This window comes from Mustela erminea, chromosome 13 (genome assembly GCF_009829155.1).
Source record: "Mustela erminea isolate mMusErm1 chromosome 13, mMusErm1.Pri, whole genome shotgun sequence".
Taxonomy (NCBI): Eukaryota; Metazoa; Chordata; class Mammalia; order Carnivora; family Mustelidae; genus Mustela; species Mustela erminea.
In genome coordinates this window covers 27137579-27164037 of record NC_045626.1, presented here as the reverse complement: position 1 = coordinate 27164037, position 26459 = coordinate 27137579, and the positions used below count along the sequence as shown (strand labels likewise).

Sequence of the window (26459 nt, the reverse complement as noted above, 5' to 3'; positions counted from 1 at the left end):
TTTAAGGGATAAATACCCCAGATGTGTTCCATCTTTTGTTCAGTGACTATTTACACAATGGATGTCTGTGTTAAAACTAATCCTTCATTGTGTTCTATTTTAATGATTCATTGGCATATGTTTCATAAAATAGGTGTGCTTAATGTTAAATAGTCTTGATCTTAAAAAATCTTAATCGATAGACATAATTTGCCTGCACTTCATAAATAGCTGTTGGGGGAGAAATTGCATTCCTTTATTTATGCTGCTTCTAAAATGGAGATAGGAGTAAGGGATGTGTTTCATAATTGAATGAAACTTGTATTTTTGCTTTTTGGGGTTGCATTAGAAAAAGGGTAGCATTAGCATTTTAAAGCATGTATCTGTTCTACAAGCATGAATATTGAGTTATTTTAGCATGAATCACTGCAGTTTAATTACTCTGGAACTCTGCTGCCTTTTTCAGCTTGTTAGGGTGATTTGGAGGTAGAAGGGATCTCTTACTAGCCAGTAAGAACTTTCATATTGTCTCTAAAATAACCCATAAGGTTGCATATCGTTGCTTGGAGTGTGAGCTGGTTGTCTTTCTCAGGGAAAAGAAAATTTAAATATCCCTAACAAGACATCCAAAGCAAAATCCTGAATGTGGATTTTGTGAGTATTGTCTTTTTTGTAGAATGTTGTAAAATGTGTAACATCCCTGATATTTGTAAAGGGCTTTACTGGACATAGTCAAGTAGAGCTCTTATTGTTGGCCTTATTTCTCTAGAATAGGAAAATATGTATTTGATTTTCTTCTCTGAATCTATTAGTGACTTTTAACTATCAGCTATTAAGAGAAAGAACTAGATTCATTCTCTTAAAAACTATAAATTGAGTTTAAATTGTTTGCATCAGTTTTTTTTTTCCTTTGAAAAATCAGTTTTACTCTGTGGAGTCATTCCCTTTTTCATAATCTTCTGCTCTTTAGAATTAAGACAAGAACTCAATGTATTTTTCAGTATGCTGTTGTCCTGCGTTCTTCATAATGCTCCTTTTCTCCTTTTCAAACGTGTTTCTCATCTTTATAAGCTTGGGTTATCTCTTCCACTTTCACCTCATGTACAAAATACTAGATATATGAAGTGCAGCTTTTTCTGACCAGATAGAAATAAGAAGATAAAGGCAACTGCATCTTAGTTGCAGAAGTATTTTTCACCCCGGAAGTTAGATACAAGTATACATTTTCTTTCCTCCCTAGATGGACCTCCAGTTGTAGCTCATTATGATATGTCTGACACCAGCTCTGACCCAGAAGTGGTAAATGTGGACAATTTATTGGCGGCTGCAGTAGTTCAAGAGCACAGTAATTCTGTAGGAGGCCAGGACACAGGAGCTACCTGGAGGACCAGCGGGCTTCTAGAGGAGCTGAATGCGGAGGCAGGTTGGTCTCCCTCCCCTCCCCCTCTCTAATGGTGTACTGTGCATGTGTCCCAGCAGCTATTTTCCTTGTAGTGATCCTGCCGCTGAGAGCAGGCCAACTAGACATCTGGCATTAGATGACTGTGACTGTCCAGGGCGCCATTTATAACTGAAAAGGAGATGTGGGTAGCATGTCATTCATCTTGCCTAATGTGAAGGAAGCAAAAATGAGAAATAATGGTAGGCATAGGTAGATTGCAGTAGACCTATTTCTTGGGATAAAAATGCTTCACATATGTTAAAAACCACCCAGGCGCCTTAATACTCTGCCCCACCCCTCTTCTCCAGAGGCTTCCTTCACTTATTCTGTACCTGACCTTACCTTGCAGTTTGGGGAGGGAGCTGATCAAGCTGGCCACTAGGGGCTGCTGTGCAGGCCTGTACTGTTTCTTCTGCTCTGGGTGTTCCTGTCCCTGTCAGTTCTCTATGGTAGCTCTCAAGTTCATCTCTTCCAACCCTTTTCTTTCAGTTTCTGCTTCTGGGATCTCAGGAAAATCTCCCTCCCTGTCTTGCATAATTTATCTGGGCTTTGTTATGATTCTGAAGAGTGATACTTATTCACTAAAAAAAAAATAGTATTTCGGGACACCTGGGTGGCTCAGTGGGTTAAGCCTCTGCCTTCAGCCCAGGTCACGAACTCAGGGACCTGAGATCGAGCCCTGCATCGGACTCTCTGCTTGGTGGGGAGCCTGCTTCCCCTCCTCTCTCTGCCCACTTGTGATCTCTCTCTGTCAAATAAATAAATAAAATCTTTAAAAAAAAAAAATTTCTTTTGAAAACATTGCCAAGTGCCTCCAAGTCTCCATAATTGTGTTCCTCAACACTTTTTCAGCATTCTTTCTCACTTAAACCTTTTTCTTAAAGCCCTAGTACTTCAGTTTGAGAAGAGAGGGGGAGGGGATTGAGAGACTACTTTTAGTGTGTATTTTCTTACATTAGTGTTACAGAGGGTTATAGTTTCCTAGTTAAATTATAAATTGCATTGGCTTTTATGAGCTACTCTTATAATTTAATCACTACCTAAAATACTATGTTTATGGGTTTTGCAAAAATAATAGTGGGTTTAGAACTTTTTATATTGAAATTGCTAAGAAATAGAAAAGGAGACAGAGCTCCACAGATCATTGCCCTTAAATCTTCCATAATGTTTGGTTGGAACAAAATAAAAGACTCTTACCTGTTGAGTTTCTGCTTAATTGATTGTAGTTAGTTTTGGAGCAGGACCTGGCTTTAGTTTTAAATGTGTTTTGACTGCTAACTGTCTATTTGACCTTGGTCAAGGTGTTTCTCCTCTGGCGAGCACATGGACTTCAATTTTTATATGTATAAATACTTGCTTTGCCCAACAAGGTTTTTTTTTTTTTTTTTTTTTAAGATTTTATTTATTTATTTGACAGATATCACAAGTAGGCAGAGAGGCAGGCAGAGAGAGGGGAGGAAGCAGGCTTTCTGCAGAGCAGAGAGCCCTGAAGCAGGGCTTGATCCTAGGACCCTGGGATCATGACCTGAGCAGAAGACAGAGGCTTTGACCTACTGAGCCACCCAGGCGCCCCACAACAAGGATCTTTATTTTTTATTTTTAATTTTTTTTAAAGATTTTATTTTTTTATTTATTTGGCACAGAGAGATCACAAGTAGGCAGAGAGGCAGAGAGAGAGAGGAGGAAGCAGGCTCCCCGCTGAGCAGAGAGCCCGATGCGGGACTCGATCCCAGGACCCTGAGATCATGACCCGAGCCGAAGGCAGCGGCCCAACCCACTGAGCCACCCAGGCGCCCCTATTTTTTTTTTTTTTTTTTTTTAAAGAGAGAAATCACAAGTAGGCAGAGAGGCAGGCAGATAGAGAGGGAGAAGCAGGCTCCCTGCTGGGCAGAGATCCTGATGTGGTGGGGCTTGACCCCAGGACCCTGGGATCATGACCTGAGCCGAAGGCAGAGGCTTTAACCCACTGAGCCACCCAGGCGCCCCCCCAACAAGGATCTTTTAAGGATTTATTAATATATATAAGTACTTTAAAAAATTAGGCAGTAATATTTTGTATCAAAGGAGAGTAGTTTGACCACATTTTGTGCAATGTGTATTTCTAAGTTACACAATTTGTTCTATACACTGGATAGGTTATCTTCATTTTCTTCCTGTTGACTAGTGATGCATTCTACTTCACTTTTATTTCCCTGATTTTTAGTCTTGCTGTTAAATGTAGATCACTTTGTAGTAAAGTCTTGGGGGTAAACATGAATGATTACTTTTTGTTTTGTTTTTCATGTGAAGAATTTTAATATTAGTTTGAGCCATATGAAATTGTTAATATTTGACTTTTTGACCTATAACAAACCCAGCAGTTTCAGATAATTCAACCTAATAGTGCAAAGTTGTAGGGTTTTAAAGTATCCTTAAAGTTACCAGTGTTGGGGGTAATATCACATTTTAAGATTCAAGTAATTGTTAGCTTGATTGTTTAAAACATCACTAGCCTTTGTTTACTTAATTCTATTTTTGATTTTTTTTTTTAAATTTCAGTCACACAAAGTTTTAAAGAATATATTACTCCGGTACCTTCTTAAGAACCACCATTCTTAAGAAATGAAACATTACAAAATATGTAAGGAAAACACCCATGGCTTCAACTCTGTTCCCCTTTTCTCCTCTTCTTTCCAAAGCTGTCTTGAATTGGATATTTGATGTTTAGTATTCCTGTGTGTTTCTTTATATTTTTACTGCATTTGTTATGTACCTGTAAACAAGCATGTTTTAATACTAATTGATATTATATTGAAGGCAATGATTTGTAACTGCTTTTTTCAACACTTTGTGTTTTGTTCTTGTTAAGTGTAGCTCTAGTTCATTCATTTTTCACTGCTATTTAGTATTCACTGTATGACTCTATCGCAGTTGATTTACTCATTCTCTATTGGACATTTAGGATGCTGTTCCAGATGATGCCACCATTAACATTTATTGTACATGTCTCTTGTACATGTATGTGATTAATTTCTCTAGGATATAATATAGAGAGAACATATGTGTGTATTGGGTTATTTATTGTGTGTAGATTTTTAAATATCATCACTGTTCAACATATCCTCAACACAGTTTCTTATGAAGCCATATATTGGCTCAAAGTCTTCTTTTCTAAATCTGACAGTGCAGGTATATGAGTAATAAAACTTAATACACTCTGGTCTTGATTTAATTGTCTTAGTGGGAGCCCATCTCATAAATTTTGAATATACTTTCAGTGCCACAAAATGTTAACAGAATTCATGCTTGCTTGCCAGTTTATAGTTTAGAGATTGAACTATTAGCATCAATGAGATGGTCATTCTTACGGTTTGAGTTTAAGATAAATTTTTAAAAAGATTTATTTTATTTTTCAGATTTTATTTATTTCAGGGGGAGAGAGGAGGAGAGAAGGAGAGAATGAGTCCGGGGAGTGGCAGAGGGAGAAGGAGAGGCAGGCTCCACACTGAGCAGGGAGTCTGAGGTGTTTGGATTAGGACCTGAGCCAAAGGCAGATGTTTAACTGACTGAACCACTCAAGCACCCCTTAAGATAAATGTTCTAATGGTTAATCTTGAGTTGTTCTCCTCTCTCTCCCAGCAAAATAAGAGCCCAATCACTGAACAGACTATTCAGGGGTTAATCAAGAGCAGCATCTCAGACCAGGTGTGCAGCTCCACTACATTTAGGGTGCTGTAAGTATTCTTTGGAGATAAAGAACCTTGCCGAGTACCTTGCCTGTTTTTCCAGGCAATAAGACAATGAAAATATATATATATTTTTTAAGATTTTATTTATTTGAGAGAGAAGGAGAGAATGAGGGAGAACGGGGGTGGGAGAGAGAAAAGCAGACTCCTAGCTGAGCAGGGATCCTGATGTGGGGTTCTATACCAGGGTGCTGGGATCATGACCTGAACCAAAGGCAGATGCTTAACCCACTAGCCACCCAGGTGCCCTAGATGATGTTTGTTTATGGAAAAGAGTTTTTACTCTTCAGTTTTAGTTTTAATCAAGGAAAAGAATTAAAATTGGAAAGCCACTGGTCAGCAAAAGACTTAAGCTTTCCATTTTAACTCTTGCCATGTGTTTACTTCTCCCTTTTTTTTTTTTTTTTTTTAAAGATTTTATTTTATTTATTTGACAGAGAGAGATCACAAGTAGGCAGAGAGGCAGGCAGAGAGAGAGAGAGGAGGAAGCAGGCTCCCTGCTGAGCAGAGAGCCCGATGCGGGACTCGATCCCAGGACTCCGAGATCATGACCTGAGCCGAAGGCAGCGGCTTAACCCACCGAGCCACCCAGGCGCCCTACTTCTCCCTTTTTTTAAAAAAAGATTTTATTTATTTATTTATTTAACAAAGAGGGAGACAGAGCATAAGCGATGCGGGGTGGGAGGGGGCGAGGGGCGGGGAGCAGCAGAGGGAGAGGGAGAAGCAGGCTCTCCACTAAGCAGGGAGCCTGATGCAGGCGGGGTTGATCCTAGGACCCTGGGATCCTGAACTGAAGGCAGATGCTTAACTGTTGAGCCATCCAGGTGCCTCTACTTTTCCTTTCTTTCTTTCTTTTTTTTTTTTTTAATTAAAGATTATTTATTTATTTATTTGACAGACAGAGAACACAAGTAGACAGAGGCAGGCAGATAGAGAGGAAGGGAAGCAGGCTCCCTGCTGAGCAGAGAGTCGGATGTGGGACTCGATCCCAGGACCCCGAGATCATGACCTGAGCCGAAGGCAGCGGCTTAACCCACTGAGCCACCTAGGCGCCCTACTTTTCCTTTCTTGATGCTAGAATTGAACAGTGTAGTAGATGATAGCCTGCTGCCAACAAATCCTGGTTTGAGCCAGCAGCCACTTACATACTGTCTGGACTCATGTAAATTACATAAAGCCTCAGTTTTTCCTATCTGCAAACCAGGGTAAAATTAGTATCCATCCCAAAAGGTTGTCCTTCCCGTTAGGTGAAATAATGTCTATACTGTACAGAATATAGCACAAAGTAAGACCTCAGGAATGCTGGCCAGCGTTATGTTAATGTATTTATGCTGAAGTGGGTTGAGTAAGGAAGTGCTTAATGGACCTAATCAGTGAATTTCTAATTTACTGTTCTGTCCTGGAATGAGTTGTTCTCACCATAGGAATTTCCTATACTTGGCCTGAGCATAAGAATTACCTAGGGTGCTTATAAAAATTCAGAATCCTAAATTTCTCCCCGAGGATTCTGTAAGTAGATGTGGCATGGGGTCTGAAAAATCGTTTTTTGTAATCACCACCAGGTAACTCTTGTGTTGGACATCTTGAAGAAACGGTATCAGTAAATAGGATTATGACTTAATTTTTACTTATTGCTAGTAGTAGCTCACTGTAAACATAAATGTGGATGAGGCTAAGACAAGCAGGAATCTGAAGTACTTTTGGTAAGGAAGACTTATAATTGTGGTAAACTAAATTTATTTATAGTGTCTCCCCACCGGTCCAGGAAATTAAAACTTATGAGAAACACGTTTTTTCCATCAGCCTTCTTGTCAAGAAGGTAGCCTATGAGCATGTTCCCATCCTTAAAATAGGGATGATGGTCTTGATTTGTCCAGAACGCTAGTTATAGGGCAGAGAAACAAATCTTGGTTTTCCTGTTCTTAGCCTAGGGCTTTTTATAATCAGACCAGAATGGCCATGTTTCTATTAATAGCACTTTGAAGTCTGTATCAGTTCTGTGAAGGAGATCAGATTTGGTCAGGTTTTGCTTGTTTTTACCTGGTTCTTACGAACTGTAAAATTTTTAGTTTTCTGACCTTCCCTTCCCCTGCTTTGTAAAGTTGTTTTTCACATTCTTACTGAAAAAACTAAATACAAGGTCATAATTCACTTGTTTTCAAGCTAAATGAATAATGAATTGAGATATTACACTTTTTTATACCTAAAACATTGCTGACATCCTATATATAATAATTTCCTTTAATGTGGTGCAAATCGGCTTTGGACTAGTTCTTACCAGTAGATTTATGATTTAAAAAGTAGCTACATTATTTCTTTTGAAGACAAAAAGAAAATGTGCCATGATAATTTAGTTTACTTTTTTATGCTCTTTTCTTTCTGACATGTATATTGAAAAGGTGTTCAGTGGGAGGACAAAAATTTAGAATGTTCTTAGAGAGTGAAAGAAGTTATCTTTCCAAAGAGCTACCCAGAGACAGCCAGCTGCCCCAATAGTTAAATATAAGTTCTCTGATTTATTTTCAGTTTACTATATGGTAATTGTGGTATTTACACTTTTTCTACAGGACTTATTCTTGCCCTGGAACAGGAAAGATTATTGCCATTGACAGTATTTGAAAACTCCACAGCATCTTTGAGACTCAGTTTTGTGTATGCTTTGGCCATTGCTGTGTCATTGGATTCCTGTGAGGTCATGGGTTGGAGGGATGACAGTGGAGGATGGCACAAAGGCCAGAGAAGGTGAAGCTGTGCACAGGAGCTCCCGAAGGAATGTATGACATACTGAAAGGGTTATCTTGAAAGAAAAGGACTAATTGCTCGGGCTCTGAAATAGACTGAAGAGGGAATATGTCCCTGGCTCTTGGAGAAAGCCTTGGTGTCTCTTATAGAACATGGCGTCCCATAAAATTGGTGGGGTTGTAGCTGACTTGTTATCTGAGTGGCACATTTTATCCGATGGCTCTGACAAGAAATGTGGCAAAACTCTCGCAACCAATGGTCTAGAGTTAACATTCACCGGGAAATTTGTCTTTAGCCCCCATCACTTAACCTCAGTGTCCCTTATTTCATTTTATACTGATATTTAGACTAAAGAGTAAAGACACTGGCTACATGAGCAGACCCTGATTTTAAGTGAGCAGTTTTAGAACATCACACAAGTTCTGTAAATGCCAGCAGCGTGGGATTACAATTTTTATGGCCCAAATCGTGCTACCAAAATGGTTTGAATTGATGTAATAATGTGAAGGTGGTTTGTAAATTATTAGTGTCTGGATCCATAATGGATGACTAAAGTTAGAAGAATCTTAAATATTGATGGTAGTTACCTTATTTTTCTTAAGATACAATAGTAAAATTGTGAGCAAAAGTAGCATAGTAATTTTTTATTTCTTCCTCTTTATTATTTTTTTCTTCTTCCCCTTTCTTTAAACAAAGAAAGGCAAAGTGATATTTCCAGATCTGAAATGTCGTTCTGTAGGTGACAGGGTCAGGATGAGGGGCCTAATCAGTGAAGATTGGTTATTCAGAAGTACTGTTGACTGAGAACATTTCATAAGTTGGAATTATAAATTAGAACTGCAGGCTGCCCTCAAAAAAATAAAAAAAATTAGAACTATGGAGATAGAATGGAGATAGAACTGGGCACAGAGATACTAAGAACTAATGGTGTCATAGTCTTGTCATGTTTTCCTAATTACTGTTTAAAAGATACGAGAAATCAAGGAGGAATAGTTTAGTTATAGCAACCATGATTCCTACAACCTGCCTTTTTAGTTTGGTTTAATTCAGTTATCTTGTGTATTTTTAAGATGGTAAGGGCTGAGCCCCTTGCTATGAGTCTACTACAGGGAGTGTGAAGTGCCTCTTGAGGCTCAGCTCCTTAGGGAGTATTTATGTCCCCATAAATAACGAGCGCTCATAGAGTAATAAGGAATCATGGTAGCAGGACTTAAAGTGGAAGGAGAGAAACTAAGCCCAGTGCCAGGAATGTTCCATGGAGGGGTGAAACTGTCCCGTAGTTTGTACTTGGAAGTGCTCTAGAAGGGGGGCGGCAGGTGCTCTTGTGCAGGATGGAGGGCCATATTCGTAAGTGATTCTGGTCCCCCAACTGAGGTGTAGGAGCAGCTTCCAAGGACTGCAGGGTAGATGGCATTTTCCAGAGATTCAGGTTTCCACAGGGAGGTGAAAAGTTCAGTGCAGTTTTCCGTGGATCTGGCATTCCAGAGGGCAGTGGAAAAGTTGTAGGAAGGTAAGAAGTGGGTGGCTAGAGCAGAGGAGAGTAACAGTGGAGCAGAGGACGAGACGGGAGAGCGGTGGCTGGGTCCCAGAGGCTTGTGTTTGTGGGTGGCCAGGAGGATGGAATTACAATGTTTTACTTCTCATAATGATTGGTTTTCCTCCTACCTGTTCCTCTTGCTTTCTCCTTTTCCACAGGAGCTCCTGTACACTCTTGTGCTGTTACTTCCCTTATACTGTTCTTCTGCCTCACTGACTATCACCCGGCCCTTTGCCAGCCCCGTGCGGGTGTCTCTTCTTCCCTGCTCCAGCATGTTCAAGCCCAGCTCTCGTGGGCCATATCCCCAGCTCTTGTAGAGCGGGCTTTCCTGTTGGACCCAGCTGGCAAAATCTGATCCCTGGGCCCACACTTGGAACCTGGATCACACTGCTTAGCATAGCTGGAGAAAATCAAATTCCGCTAGGCAGAATTGAGGGTTGAGTTAGCTTCCTGATCTGCAGCCCACCTGGCTCTCAGTGCTGCCCAGCAGATCCTCTCCTTCCTTAGGCAGTTCTGTCTTCTTAGTGGCTCCTTCACGTTTCTGAACCCCCACCCCGCCACCCACCCACACCTGTGCACCGCACGTGGCCTTGCTGCATTCTTCACGGATGAACATTGCCTCAGCCTTCTGCCATCGCGCCTGTTTCTTCTCTGCCTTTTTTCCAGATATGGCTGGGTCTCTCCCATCTTTTAAAGTTCTTCATACACACACACACCTCTCTCCCTCAAGCCCATTTTCCTTTCTCAGTACTGTCCTCTTGCCTTTTTCTTCCTAGCCAAACTGTTTTAAATGTGTCTGTACTTCGTTCCCTGCCCTTGTTCTTCAGCTTGCTTTGCTGCCTTGGCTTTAGCCCTGTCACTCCTCTGAGGCTCTTCTTGCCAAGGCATAAGTATGGTCATCATATGCCGATTCCAGTGGGCTATATCTAGTCCCTTTTCTCATTGGACCTCTCTGTTAGGCACCGATAAGCATTTCTTCCTAGAAATGCTCATTCCATGGTGTCCTGGCTTCATATTTTAAGATTTTCTTCCTACCTCTTACTTAACTTGGTGAACTCCCCTTCATCTGCCCATCCTTAATTACTGGCATTTGTCGGGCTTCTGTTCTAGACCCCCTTCGCTCCTCCGCTGCCTTTTACCTTCCCACTTACTGCCAAGGACTCTTATTTCCTCCCTCAACCTCTGACCTGAGCTTTAGAACAGTACCCCCAGCTGCCTGTTGGACATCTCAGAGGCCTGCCAGTGTCATGTCCTGAGCAACCACCTTCATCTGTTCATTGGTGCTCGGAAGGGTGCTGTGACTCTATCTAGTTACCTAAAGCAGAAGCCTAGCTATTATTTTTTTTACTAAATTTGTTGATTTGCCTGATTCCCAGCATTACTAGCCCTTCTGTATATATACGTATACAGAGTATCCCCCCTCTTTTGTTCCTTTACTAGTTCAGCCGTAGTCATTATAGCAGTCTAACTGGTTTTCTTGCCTTTCATATTCCTTTCCCTGATAGTAGTTCCATTTGTATACCCCAGAAGGAAATTTTTTATAATGGAAAACCAGATCATGTCACTGCTTACATTCTTCAGTGGTTTCCTACCTCTCAAAGTCAAGTCCAGACTCTTTACCATCTGAGTTCTGCTGACTTCGCTAGTTTCATTTCCCATTACTGTTTTTACTACATTACCCCACGTTTCGCTGAACGTTTATACCCTACAGGGCAACACGATGTTCCTTATTGCTACTTCCCTCACCTGTGCCTACTCTTCCCTAAGACCTCTGCATCCTTGATTATTCCCATGTCTGTGTCTTTAAACACACACCTTCTATAACAGAGCAGTTTTTTAAAAAAAAGATTTTATTTATTTATTTGAGACAGAGAATGTGAGAAAAAGCATGAGCAGAGGGAGGGGCAGAGGGAAAGAGAGAGAGAGAGAGAGAGAGAAGCAGGCTCCCCACTGAGCTGGAAGTCCGATGTGGGACTCAATCTCAGGACTCTCGGGATCTTGACCTGAGCCGAAGGCAGCTGCTTAACCGACTGAGCCACCCAGGTGTCCCTATAACAGAGCAATTTTCAAGCCATAGTATAATGGACTGCTTTTTATAATCCCTGAGTGTATCATGAGCTCATTGAGGGTAGATACTGTATATGTCCTTTGTTCTCCGTAATATTCCTAGCACCTAGTGCATAGCCTCTCATAAACAAGTACTTATTTATTTAGGAACAAATAGATGAGGTAAATTGTTATAGTTGCACAAAGCAAGGCTGCTCAAAGGATTGAATATGGACAAGTTGAAGGTTTGAAAAAAGACTATCAATTTATAGTCCTTCCTAGCAGTGCAGTAGGAACAGTGTGTGTGAAAATAGTTGTAACTTCAACATTGAACTGGAAATTGGACAAAGCACTTGGCCACAGGCAAGGTATTGGGGTCAGAGCAAGAACCTGAGTTAACCAAATCAAGACTTAACTATGCATACTCCTCATTTAAGCAAGCACCCCAGATTTAACAAAACTAGGTTTTGTCTGGTGAATGCCTCCTTTCATATGCTTGTAGGGTTCAAAGTTATTTACCCACTGCCAATTTTTAGAATCCTATTTCTGCTGTTCTTTAATACAGAAAGTTAAGCCCTTGCAGACTGTAATACAATCTCGATCTCCAGTTGTATCTGGAAGCCATTTTAAGCTTTGTGGTCTTCATGTTTTCTCATATGCATCATAGTCAGCTAAAGAAAAAAATTAAAGAATTGTTAAAAAAAAAAAAAAAGACCCACCGTTGTTTCAAACTTGATTGCTTTTTACCAGCTTTCATCCAGCACCAAAGTATTTTGATACCGTCCTGTGTGACACTTTGTGTATTATCCGTATACTTCTCCAAGTTTCTATGGTAGTCACTATCTTTGGACATCATTGCATTTTGCTTATTTAAAGTTTTTTCCCTTAGGCTAAATTCTCAGAGATGGGACTGCAGGGTCAGAGGGTATAAAAATTAGAAGTCTTTTGCTTTGGGACTATCTATAACTTTCCAAAAGGGTTATACTAAAAGTTCGCAAGAATACGAAAGTACAAGGTTTCTGAGTGACAAACACTGGAGTGAGTGATGTGAAGGGGTGAGGGAGGGGGAAGGGAGAGTTGTATGTGTAAAATCTTACTCATCGTGGTTTAGTCTATATGCGGTGTCACCAAGGATTTTTCTTTTTAAATGTGGAAACATAATGTGTCAGATGACAATACATTTAAATAAACATACCCTCTAATTGAATAATTGAAAATTTGTGCCTGTTGCAACTCGGTTTATTTCATAATTCCTAGATATTCTAAATTTCATAAAAGCCAGAACAGTTAAGAACTGGGTACATAGGCTGAATTATTTTAGATTTTTAAATTCTTGTTAGAATTGTTTATATTGCTCTGTACTTTGCTGTTGTGCTCTTAGCCATGACTGAGAGAGTTCCTTGAAGCTCATGTTTTTGGTGAGTTGGAGAGTGTGTTTTACTGCACCATGTAATAGATAACTTTGTGAAGCCCCTGGTGAAAAAGTTCTTACATGCCCCAGTGCCACAAATTGTTGTGTTTTTCCCACAGTATGTGGTTTCTTTCTGTCTAACAAGAACTGTCAGCAACGTGTAGGTTCTGTTTCAGTTGCTCAAAGCAAAAACTGTGATCTGCCTCTATTCTTTCCTTTTAGATGTGGTTTTGAGTTTAGATTTTGTCAACTCTACATTCCTTTTGAGAAAGACTGTTAAAATTGTTAAAAATTTAAAGAAAATTGTTAAATCCTTCATAAAGCATTCCAGTACAAATATGATATTAATTAGAATTTCTGTTATTTATTCCATTTATGCCTTTGAACATTTCTGGGTTAGAATTATGTTCTATTAAAATTCACCGTTAAGCGGTAGAGAACCCCATTGCCCTCTAGGTGGTGACAAAGCCGTTATACAGGTCATTTAAAAGCATACAGAAGTTAAATGCAAAAAACATTGTGGAATAAAATATAATAGAGTATTATCACAGTTTATATATACCTATTTACTAAAGTACTTGAAGTTTTTTTTTTTTTTTCTTCCTGAGGAATAGAGAGCTAGAGACTTGACAGTTTTGCTCTGGTGAGCTCTTGTACAGCAATACTGTTTCTGTGATTAAACCTTGATGGGAAATCTGTCAGTGAGTATTTTATGCTGCTTGTGAGAAGTCAAACTGTAGAGCTTATTTTTCCCCCTTCTCTCTCAGGTCATTTGGATCCAGGATTCCTAGCAAGTGACAAGACATCAGCTGGCAATGCACCTCTCAATGAAGAAATTAATATTGCCTCTTCAGATAGTGAAGTGGAGATTGTGGGAGTTCAGGAACATGCAAGGTAGGATATTAAGTGGAGCATTCTGATATTTTATTTTACTCATTTATCTTTTAAGAAGATTTTATTTATTTATCTAACAGAGAGATAGAGAGCATGAGTAGGCAGAAGTAGAGGGAGAAGTAGGCTCTGCTGAGCAGGGAGCCTGATGAGGGGCTCAATCCCAGGAGCCCGGGATCGTGACCTGAGCTGAAGGCAGATGCCTAACTGAGCCACCGAGGCACCCCGCATTCTGATTTTTTTTTTTTTTAAAGATTTTATTTATTTATTTGACAGAGAGATCCCAAGTAGGCAAAAAGGGAGGGGGAAGCAGTCTCCATGCTGAGCAAAGATCCCCCCCAACCCCAATGCAGGGCTCGATCCGAGGACTCCGAGATCATGACCTGAGCTAAAGGCAGAGGCTTAACCCACTGAGCTACCCAGGCACCCCGCATTCTGATATTATATATATTTTTTAAAGATTTTATTTATTTATTTGACAGACAGAGATCACAAGTAGGCAGAGAGAGAGGAAGGGAAGGAAGCAGGCTCCCTGCCGAGCAGAGAGCCCGATGCGGGACTCGATCCCAGGACCCTGAGATTATGACCTGAGCCGAAGGCAGCGGCTTAACCCACTGATCCACCCAGGCGCCCCGCATTCTGATATTTTAAATGTGAATTTAATTTTAACCTGAAGCCAAGTGAAAAGAAAATGGTAGTCCTCATGGCATGGCTGGCATGAACGGTGGGAACTATCTCTCCACTTCCTTTGGCTTAAAAAATGCCTTTTGATTAGACATGATATGAGCTTCAGTATGTGTTGCATATTATTTCATCAAGAACTTCTCAACCATACAGGTATGTGAATTAGAACTGGTTTCCTCTTTATTTTTAGCAAATGTCCAGATAGCTTGACAGACTTTTCTCTTATGGCATAAGTATCACCCTACTTTCTCCCCTATCATTCATATTTTCTTGCCGTTCACTTTATCTGGAAATATATTAGGAGCAAGCAATTGGGAAATATACATCAGACATCATACCTCTATTGCTTGTTTCCTAAAGCAACTCTCCTTGTCTTTCTTTAAAACTTGAGTTACTTCAGTTTGTTCCTAATGTAATAGATTTCTAGTGAAGTTCATGTGACTCAAGCAGTCCTGTTTTAGTATTTAAAAAAGCCAGAAGACATCATTTTTGTGTAGTATTATGAAAATTTTTGAAATTTATCATTCTTCATGAGCAAACGGTAGCCAGTGGGTTAAATCTGTTCCGCTGCCTGTTTCTATATGGACCTTGAGCTCAGACTGGTTTACATTTATAAATGTTTAAGGGTCAGAGGAGGGGGGATCAAAAGAAGAATAATGTTTTGTGACATGTGGAAATTATTTGAAAAGAAATTCAAATAAAACACATTTATCCATAAATAAAATCTTATAGGAATGGAGCCATATTTGTTCATGTGCATATTGTCTGTGGCTCCAGTGACAATGTTGATAAGTTTCAACAGATGCCTTAGAGACCTCAAAGCCCAAAATATTTACCATCTATCCCTTTGTAGGAAAAAATGTGCTAACTCTTCCTTTAAGATACTGTTCCTAAGAATTAGTTATAGCTCTCTCAGAGGTACTCTTGAGGAACATTTAGCACACATATGCATAAAGAACAAAAATTTAAACTTTAAAAAATGTGTATTCTATATTAGCAAACAGTTTTTCTCCTGGGCCACAAGAGTTAAGTTGTGATTTCCTGATTGCCCCAAGTAGGTATTGACAGAATATCTACATTACCTGGCTTTCATTTTATTTATTTTTCTTTTTAAAGATATTATTTATTTATTTGACAGATCACAAGTAGGCAGAGAGGCAGGCAAAGAGAGAGAGAGGAGGAAGCAGGCTACCCGCTGAGCAGGGAGCCCAATACGGGGCTCGATCCCAGGACCCTGGGACCATGACCTGAGCCGAAGGCAAAGGCTTTAACTCACTGAGCCACCCAGGTGCCCCATTACCTGGCTTTTAGATCTGATTTTACTCTTCTGTTAGATGTAAAACATTAACCAGGATTTATTCTGTCATGTATATAAAAGGCAAACTTAAGAGTGGAGAACGTAGGCAAAGTATATATGTGTGTAAATTGAGGCTACCTTTGTCTTCATGAGAACTAATCCTAATTTCCTTTCCTTTTTTTCTTTTAAAAAGATTTTATCTATTTATCTGAGAATGAGACAGAGATAGAGAGAGAGAGCAGGAACAGGGTGGAGAGAAGAAGCAGGCTCCTCACTGAGCAGGGACCCCCATGTGGGGCTCCTTCTCAGGACCCTGGGATCACGACCTGAGCCAAAGGCGATGCTCAACTGACTGAGCCACCCAAGCGCCCCGATCCTAGTTTCTGAGAGCATTTTTCAGGTCATACCTGTTGGGACGTTAAGGATGTAGAGTTAAGTCATTGTTTAGCATGTCTTCTCCCCAAGAATGGCCAGTTCTCAGATGTTATCAGACCTAAATGCTTCCTCTTCTGTCCTGTGTTTATGCTGTATGTCTGTCTGCATGGCTGTTTCCTTTTTCCTTTCCTGTTTTCAATGGTTATTTCCCATGTTCTGGTGGGAAAGAGTTTTCATTCTTCAGTCTTTCCTTAATCTCCTTCTTTTTCCTTTTTTTCTTTGCCTTAATCAAGAACTTTTTCCTGTTCTCTTTTTTCACCTGTTCCCTGCATGCTGACTTATGCCTCAGATGACAGGATAGAGCTTTTGATTTTTTCCTTTACTTTAGCATGTATTTGCCATTATTTATTTCACCATTGTTCCTTAAAATACAGAAGATTATCCTTTTAAATCCCTACTATAAACCTTGTCTTGCCTATTAACAAATCGATAGAGGTAAATTATTTTCAGTTTTGCCAGGAACACATTATCCATTCACCAACTTCCTCTTGAATTACATTTCATGTTTTAATTCACTGTTAGTCATGTGTTCCTACTGAAGTAGCAAAGAGCAGGTAATAACCTGTGTTGCTTACCTGATCTCTTTGTCCCTGAGACGTTACTTGGCCCAGTTCTCTATTAACTTCTATCACATCTCCCTTCTTTAATGTTTACTTCTGCCTACAAGTGTTACAAAGTGAGCCACCTTTCTTCTTGGCTTCTTTGTTCAACTTTTCTTCCATCATAAACTCTTTAGCTTCTTTTTTACTACGAGTATTTTGGTATCTGGAGTTAAGATTATCCTTATATTTCCATTGAAACTTGGAAATTTAAATTGTAAGTTCTTACCCAACACACACACACACACACTCACACACACACACACACACACACGCACTCACCCCCACGTTAGTACACTGGTGTCAATACTTAATAGGTTTTTTTATCCATATTGTCATTTTACTCTATAGACTTGTCTGTTCCACTCTTGAACTAAGTCAAGTGACTGCCTATATTGTAAATAACATGCCATAATGTTACTTTCAAGGAGTTTTTCCTTGCAGGCTCTGAATCATCAGTATGTGTTTTATTCTGATCCTTTGGGTTGAATCCGGTGGAAATGCTCTCTTAAAAGTGACAAACTGATTATGAAATCTCAGTGATGGTGAATACTGCCCATCTGATAGAATGTACAGTTGGCAAGTTTTGTTGGAGTATTTTGAACTGACTCCTGTGTCATTCTGAGGGGGATCCTTTATTTTGCTTTTTGTGCCTAGGACTGAATAGAATCTCGCTGGCTCTTCTGTCTTTCTGAACATTTTTCCGGTACTTTTTTAAGAGGAAGCCTGACAATCTTTCAAACATTTGAGATTAAAAATCTGAGAAGCAGGTGTGGGGAGAAGCTTTCTTGTTGGCTGCTTTGGAGTTACCGCTTTGGTTCCTGTATCTCATCCGGAATTTATTTCTTTTACAGGTCTAGGGTTGCAGTTATGAAGTATTGATGGGCTTCTGGCAGGGTTATCGCTTGGAAAAAAGGTTTTAGGTTTTGATCCACATCTTTTCTAATTTGATTTGCATGCATAGATGTTTTGTTTGGATTTAGTTGTCCCTTTCTTATTTTTTCTTTTGACATTCTACCTTGCTGTGGGCTTTTTGAGAGTTTTGAAAAACTTAGACTCAGTTCTTGAGTTATTCTCTTTGCGATTGTGGTTGCTCTGACTTGAATTGCGTTGCCATTTTTCCATATTGGAAGCATTTTATTTCACGTGGACTCAGTAGTTCTACTTACGATGTGTCTTTTTTTTTTTTTTTTTAAACAGTTTTTCTCTTCTTGCATGTTAATATCTTTCCCGGCTCTTTAAATGTAGATTTTGAAATGTTCTTTTAGTTTCTGTGTTTCTTCTAGTCATAGACTCGAAAGCATGCCTTCTGAACTAATGGATTGAATGCATCTTTTATGGCTGTCTTGTGTTGCTGTGATTAATTCCTATTGTTACCTAAATGTTATCATTTCTAAATGTTAATTTTGGGACAGTCCATTTTTACAAGATGTTCTTTGCCAATGAGATAGAGATTTTTCCAGCACTCTAGTTCCTCTGTTCCTTTAATTTTGTCAGAAGTTTTAACTTACGGTCCTCTGCCAGTATTTTTCTTTATCCATGGTCCTTTTTCCTTTTCTTCTACTGGCCTCATTGGTAATTGCCCTAAGAAGATGAATGCATGTAGAACAGACCTTTCTGTTATGGAACTCTTAACAGTTTCTTTGGTACCTGTCCTATGAAGCTTTGGGGAATAATCAAACCCTTAACTCATTTCACTGTAGTCTTTGGTCCTGTGGTCATTTGTCTTAATGTTGTTTCATCCCTCCCTCAATAGAAGAACTGATGCTAGAAGCCTTCTGCATTTAAGACTGACTGCTTCCTAGAACCAGTTGCAAACATGAACCTTAAAAAAACAAGGGAGCTATACAGATAGGCATTTCCCTGAAGCCAAGGATTAATTTCATCTTCAGTTAGGAAAAATAAGTAGGAATGTTATCTAAGAGGTCACGTTCATGTTTTGTAAATGAGAGCAAAAATGATTAATGTTTAATGTTGTTTTCTTAGGATAGTAAGTTAACTGTATCAAAAGCTGACCATCAGAGCCTGCCCTCTTTCTGTGTTTTTTCTTTTCCACTGTGAAGTCTCTCCTTTATTGGTTTCAGTATATGAAGAGCAGGAAATTATTCTGTCAAAACTTATTATTTATAAAGTAGGTTTTTTTGTTTGTTTGTTTGTTTTGTTTTGTTTGGGCAGCGGGAAGTGAGTCCTAAGCATTTTCTCAAAGCATTTACTCAAAATATGACTTTAGGTTATGTTTTGTGCCTGTTGCCCATCATACACAGATCAAATGGCTTTGTGAAAGCACAGCCTGTATCCGCACTAGAATTGGATTGGAGCAGTTAAAAAACAGCTGTGTGTGTTTCCACGTCAGGTCTTTCATCATACAGAAAACGGGTTTGTGGTAATCCATGAAACTGTATTTTATGTTTGTAGCCTTACCAGAAATTTGAGCCTCTTACATCCTTCTCTATAGGGCTGATAACAGTTGTACTGGTGCCTTTTCCTCCTGAAATTTTTTCCCTCCCTATCTGGTATAAGTTGATCTATAACATATGCCATCTTATAAAACAGTGGAAAGGTTTCTCCAGCACTCTTGTTTATCATCTTGAGTCTTTTTGCCCTGTACTTAAAAAAGATGTGGTAAAAGCCTTGTTCAGGCCTCATCCATCTCTTAGCTACCATTTTGTTCAAAATGGTTGAGGTCATTAAATCATAGATTTCTTGAATGTTTTACTGGCATATAACACACACAGTGAAGTCGTAAGTGTACACTTTAGTTTTTGCAAATTGCCGACACTGGTAACTAGCGCTCTGATCAAGAAACAGAAGTCCCTCCTGTGCCATCTTGCATTTACAACCTTCCCACCATTCTGCCTTCCTGTGACCACTAGCCTGACTTCTAAAAGGAGAATTTTGCCTATATTATTAAAAATCTTAAAGTCAACACTAACCTTAGAAGTTGTCTTAGAGTACTACTCTTTAATATTCCTGACAGATAGCCCAGCACTTGCTTGAACATTTAAAAGGCAGTTTATACCATTTGGTAACCGAAGCTATACTTGTGGTGTAGTAATGATCATCTAAAACTTCCCTCCATAAACTGATTAATGGTTGGTAGGTTGTTCTCAAGATCTCTGCACATGGTGGAGTAGCCACCTTCTCCCATGGTGATTCTCCATTCTTTGGGAATTGACCTTCCATTGCAGTTAAATAGGAGCCCAGAAAGCTTTTGACAGAAGATGGGATCATCATATAATCCAGAGAATCTAAAATTTTGAAATGAGAGAAACAGACTGAGGGGGTTGAGGCTTGAGTCAAATGAATGAGACTAGTTATTCCATCATCCTTAGGTTCTTTGAGGTGCTCAAGTGTCTTTCCATCAAATTTGCTTTTTTGCTTAAAGTAGTCTGAGTTGGAGTGCCTGGGTGGCTCAATGGGTTAAAGCCTCTGCCTTCTGCTCAGGTCATGATCTCAGGGTCCTGGGATTGAGCCCCGAATCGGGCTCTCTGCTCAGCAGGGAGACTGCTTCCCCCTCTCCCTCTGCCTGCCTCTCCACCTACTTGTGATCTCTCTTTCTTTGTCAAATAAATACAAAAATAAAAAATTAATAAATAAAGTAGTCCGAGTTGGTTTCCAGTAACTGGAATCATTTGTAACATAACTATAGCAGCCAGCTAATTCAGATAGTTGAAGAAGTGCCTCACCTCCTTATTCTCTTCTCTGTGTCCATCATTCCGCAGTGGTATATATTGTCTTTACACCTCTCACTCTCCTACTCTTGAGTGTATTCTAGAATCTGCTTTGCTGTTTATTGAATGATTCCCAGGGGCCCTGCTCCTTACAATCAGACGGAGTATACTGCGTTAGGTGCAGTCTGAGGAAGGCATACTTAGTGGAAAATGAACTCTCTGATGGAGACTTTTTTTGGGTCCGGTGCTTAACTTGCTTAAGGCCCTGGACAGTTGTCTTTTGGCTTTGGTTTTCTCTTCAGTAAAATGAACATTATGGATCCAGTCCCTTTTATTTTATTTTTTAAGGATTCATTTATTTATTTTAGTGAGAGAACGCACTCAAGAGAGCAAAAGTAAGCATGGGGTGGGAAAGGCAGAGGGAGAGAGAAACTCTCAAGCAGACTCTTCTCTAAAATGTGAGCCCGACCCTGGGCTCAGTTTCACAACCCTGAGATCATGACCTGAGCTGAAACCAAGAGTCAGACGCTTAACTGACTGAGCCACCCAGGAGCCCCTGAATCAGATCCTTTTTAAGCCACTCCCTGGTACCATTACTTAGGGAGCAGTGCAGAGTAACAGTTGGGACTAAATAACTCTTTTATTTTGGAGATATTTCTGGGAATTCTGCCAAAGATTACACTGATTCTTTCTGTAGCCATTCATTCTCTGAATTCTGCTAAGTTCTAGCCTCCTTTAATTAGTACTTATACAGATGAGCTTTTGAATTTTTGAAGAACTTTGTATTTTTAAATTGTTAATCTGGGCCTATTTTTGCACTTTGCTTTGTACTCACTGTGTTTTGCCTTACCTAATTTATTTTATTATTTTATTTATTTATTTATTTATTTATTTTTAAAGATTTTATTTATTTTATTTGACAGAGAGAGAGATCACAAGTAGGCAGAGAGGCAGGCAGAGAGAGAGAGGAGGAAGCAGGCTCCCTGCTGAGCAGAGAGCCCGATGCGGGGCTCGATCCCAGGACACTGGGATCGTGACCTGAGCCGAAGGCAGCGGCTTAATCCACTGAGCCACCCAGGCGCCCCTGCCTTACCTAATTTAATACACGCATTTGTAAAGCAACAACCTGATGTGAAAAGCCAGGACTCAGGATCAGACCTGGCTTGAAGCTCCGTGGTCCACAACCTTCAAGCATTGTGACTCTGGGCAAATCATGTAATCACTATAATCCTCAGTTTCCCTTTCGGTTGAGTGTGGATTGTAACTTTGACATTTGTTGGGATTGTCTAATGAGGTGAGACTGCTTAAGAAACTCAGTATGCTAGTGCCATCAGTCATCAGAACCATTTCTGTAAATGCTGAATGGACTCCTTTGGCTGACATTTTCTGTGATTATAAGATCACTTCATCTGAGTATACTTAATGGATTGGACAGATCTGGATTAGCCTTTGGACTTTATGTCTCACATTTTAGTGCTTTTCACTCACTAATCTTTGAAAACATAGTAGCTTCTGGGTTAATAGCTACTTAGCCCATTCTGTAAAGATAATGGGCTTCTGGTATGGTAACAGATCTGCGTTCTGCCCCTTGCTCTGGCTGTGGGGGATCTGTTTTTTGGCACCTCTCTTGGTAAGGGAGTAATTTTCAGGCTGCCTTTGTAGGAGCAAGGAGTCTTTGCAGGATCATAAGAGTCCTTCAGCAGTTTTGCAACTAAATCTTGTCCATTGTTACCCTAATGTTCTTTTGCGTCTGGTAGTGTAGGTAACAGTGGCTCAAAGCTGGAATTCTCCAGTGATCCAGCACCACTTATTGTACACAGCCTGTTAGAGCAGCTACTCAGGACCCACTATAATAGTTTATGTGACTAGAATCCTGCCAGCTGCAACTTTCACATATATTACATAGGATCTGGTCAGTAATTTAGGAGTGAGGATAAAAGTAGCAACGAAAGCTTGAGCGGCCTACCTTCCTCTCATCCGAATCCAGAATCACTCAGTGATTCATGGGGGAGGCTCACAGTTCTATCATTTGATTGGAATGTGGAATTCATTATGTCAGTGTTTCAGAAGCAGTTTCCTTCCGTTGAACTCTTGGTGAGATTTATCACCAAGGCAGTTCTGTGCCTCTGATAAAATACTTTTAGAAGACCTTAACTGAGCACTTCAGCCTTGTTACTTTCCCTCAACTAAAACACATAGGCAGTTCAGATGCATGAGTCAGGTGTTCTGTTGTGACCTTCAGGATAAGGGAAATTGATCCTTTATGCATGACCTAGTACTTACAGACTTCAAGAAATCCAGTCTGTAGAAGGGTATTACTGCTACTGTCTTGGAAGGTATTATTCCCAGCATGGCACAGAACTTATTTGGGAGAATAGCTTGTACCTGTATTTCCTACTGTTTTCATTTGGTTAGATAAGGTTGTTTAGGTATCTTAATTTTGCACTGGATTTATATTCTGCCCTGTTCTGGAGACCCCAGAAGTTTAATTGTGTTGAGAGAAACATGTTATCTGTCCATTTCAGTAACAAATCTAGACATAACTCAGGAGTTTCTGAGATAAGACTCTTGTCTGTTTTTAGGCTAAATTGAGAGAGGAGGGAGACACTAGAGGGAAGAAGGGAGGGATATTGGCTGTGAGTTTCATGAACTCATGCAGTAGGCTTATGTTTGTGAAAGTTTCGATCGGTGCCGCTAGAGCATATTGCCTTCTATTTTTCCTGTGGTGGGATTAACCATGCTTACGCTTTTCATCTCAATTGCAGGTGTGTTCATCCTCGAGGAGGTGTGATTCAGAGTGTCTCCTCATGGAAGCACGGTTCTGGCACGCAGTATGTCAGCACCCGGCAAACACAGTCATGGACTGCTGTGACTCCCCAGCAGACTTGGGCTTCACCTGCGGAAGTTGTTGATCTTACCTTGGATGAGGATAGCAGACGTAAATACCTACTGTAATACAATGTCACTGTGTTTCCTCTGCACTGTTCCCTTCTACTTCCTCCTCCTCCTCTTTGTGACATGGAAGTTCATTGTCATAGCTTCAGCCTCAGAAGCTGTTCGTGGCATTTGTATAATCGAAACTCATGGAAAATTGCCCCCCCCCTCACTTTTTTTTTTTTTTTTTTTAAATTAAAAGAAGTCACTTAGGAAAATAACTTAGCACAGAGAAAAGAATTTCTTCTTTCCCTCAGTAGGAATATGAGAATGATGAATTTATTAGACAGCTTCATTTTACTTGGTGACTTTTGATCTTAGGAAACTCTTCCTCCTAGAATAATATTTTAATTACTAAGTGAAATGGATTTCAGTTTTGAATCTTGTATTTATTTTTCTGTGTAATAAAATTAATATCTAGACTTGACCACTGTCAGCCCACCCATTGGCACTCCTACCTTAGGGCATTTGCACACATTTAGTCAGGTCCTTCTTGGCACCTAGTAGGGCATGTGCATTTGAAAACCTGTCCTTAAAAATAGAAGACAGAAGTATTACTTTTCTTTTAGCTTAAGTCTTCTACCTTCTTTCCTGACTTTGCTCCTGGCTGACTTCCCACAACACAAATAATTGATATGGCCCTTTGTGTTTATAAATACTGCTAAGGTGACTTAGTTGGTCTCCTTGTTGCAATAATTCATAACTCTTTGGAAAATGTCTGCTTTTGGGGCAGAGGCATTTCAGATAGATACCCACCATGAGGTTTTCTGGGCATGTGAGGAGAGTATTGAGAGATCAGTAGGAAAGTCTCTCTCCATCAACTTTTTTTTCCTGGTTTGTTCATATAATGGGAGAACACAGAAACCTACTACTTAGGTAGAATATGAAAAGTTGTGTTCACCTCTAAGACTGTGGGCACTTACAAGTCTGAGAAGACTGTGCCTTCTTTCACAGCTGGTCTCTCTAGACAGGAGGTACAACAATTGTTTAACACTCGAGCTGAAATAGACCTGATACTGTATTTGGGTATTTTTCTCCTCTACCATCTAAAAGTGGAAAAATCAAAATGCACCATAAGAAACCAGATGCAAAGCACATAAATGACACTGTAGGTTTTACAGTCTCTAACTAAGCAAAGGGTAGTAGGAGCTTCAGGGAATTTAGGAAATGCCAGTGTTGGAGTTCTGTGGCATTAGTTACTACCTTTTTTCCTATAACATGTTGTAGTTACTAGTGAATTCTTTTACAAGCAATACCTAGTTAGAACACTATGTACTGTGCACAGGGAGGAGTGAAGTACTATTGGCTAAGAAGACCTCATCTTTTGTTTTTCCGTGGTTTTTGGTTTTTGTTTGCTTTTGTATTTTTTGTTTCCATATTGGCCATATAACGTTGCTGTAGCCCTTTGCTTCCCTCCACAAATGTCTTGGTGGCCCTTCCTTATAAGAGCATGAGAACTACTTTCAGATTTCATTCAGTGGACACACGTGTCCCAATGTCTGTCCTGCATAAGGCAGTATGCAGGGTAGGTATGGTGGGGCCGCCAAGACAAATGGGGACACCCCCCTGTGTGCGCATGTGTCAGAGTCTGCCTGGCCTCCTCCTCTTCCTCCTCTCTTCTTCCTCTTTTTCTTCTTCTTTTAAAGACTCATTTAGTCCTTTATCCTTCTTCTGCTGCTTTAGTTCGTCCATGTACCTTTTCCATGGGAGTGGATGGAAACGTGTTCTTTGATCTTCTCTGATAACATCTCATTTGATCTGGCCTCTGTTATTCATCAACTTTTTATTTTCCCGTCAATCTACTTTTAATAGATCAGGCTTTTAAAAGATCATGAACCTCCACTTTTAGCACCTCATATATCAAGTCTCACGTGGCCACAATTCTAGACAAAAACCAAAGATCCAGAGGCCAGAGCGAAATAGGACCTTCTGCAGAGTCACTACTGGTGTATACTTGGACCTTCATATTTTACTTTAGGATTAATTTATTGAATTTTGCTGTTACACATTGTTTTTGACTTGAATTAAAATGCTAGACAAAGCAGAAATGTACAATTTCTGGTCTGTGTTTTCCAGGAAAATCATTGGGAAAAGAATAGAGTGGATTATATGACTTGAAGTTTTTACAGCTTATTTTTTCCCCAGCATCAGGGCAGAGCCCCATTTTAAAGAATGTTTTCACATTACCTATTCTTATGTTAATAGTGTGTTTTGTCCAGTTCCACACAGCAGGTGATTTCCCATGACATACTTTCTTTAGCCCCTAATAGTCATCCGCTAAAGAGAATTCTTCTGGTGTGCTGTGTGCACTGTGGATCGGGGGCAGAGAGCAGAGTCATAACCAGGCTCTTCTGTGGCCTTTCACTTTTATACCAGGTTGCACTTTTCCCGCACCTGCCCCCGTTCCAGCATCCTGACTACCTGACTTGATGCACCAGAACAGGGATTTAGAAATCAGTATGCGAAAGGGGGAGGGGAAGGGATGGTAGAGACAGTCAGCTGTTTTCCCCTACAGGGTTGGGGTTTTTCCACCTACTAACTATAGAGAGACTCTGTTTCAACTCTTCTTTCATTGCCAGACCCAGAAGAGTTGGGGTGTGGTTTCTGGCAAGGGATTTTACTGATAAAATTCTGCGGGAAACAACTCCTGTGACATTTGAAATTTTTTTAAAAGGGATTGTTATTAACCGAAGTGTTGCATTTGGTAGCATAAACACTTCTTTATGCTTCACAGAACATTGCTCACAATCTCTCTGCTAAAGTGGTGTACTTGGGGTCACAGATTTGATTGTGGCACGAATTCAGTTAAGTCCCTCCCTGCCCTCCAGTTTGAAACCCCAGAGCAGGAACTGGCTATCGCGTCAACGTGGCTGCCCTAGAACACGTACGTGCTGCTCACTAGCAGCTATTCTTTCATTCTGATGGAAGGGGCCAGACTGAATGGACTCCGGTAGTCGTTAAAATTGAGCATTGCATAAACCCTGCTTTTATTATTCTCAATTGTGAATATGAACCGTCTGATTTGCTAAGTTAGTCAGTTGTTCACTGTTACTTTTAGCAGATTAGC

At 40.0% G+C, this 26459-nt stretch overlaps 1 protein-coding gene across 5 annotated transcripts in view; it reads left to right on the top strand.

The window, feature by feature from the left end:
- The window catches only part of C13H18orf25 (chromosome 13 C18orf25 homolog), an 89699-nt gene extending 63972 nt beyond the window's left edge, over positions 1-25727 (top strand). For 3 of the 5 annotated variants that reach the window (XM_032309634.1, XM_032309633.1, XM_032309635.1), the window contains exons 3-5: positions 1220-1402; positions 13649-13775; positions 23224-25727. In XM_032309634.1, coding sequence (XP_032165525.1) covers positions 1220-1402; positions 13649-13775; positions 23224-23413 — 500 coding nt within the window. In that variant the 3' untranslated portion in view covers positions 23414-25727. Of the gene's footprint in view, positions 1-1219; positions 1403-13648; positions 13776-17641; positions 17782-23223 lie in introns of those variants that run through there. The other 2 variants (XM_032309636.1, XM_032309637.1) reach the window with 2 other exon arrangements.
- Positions 25728-26459: the final 732 nt, after the last annotated feature.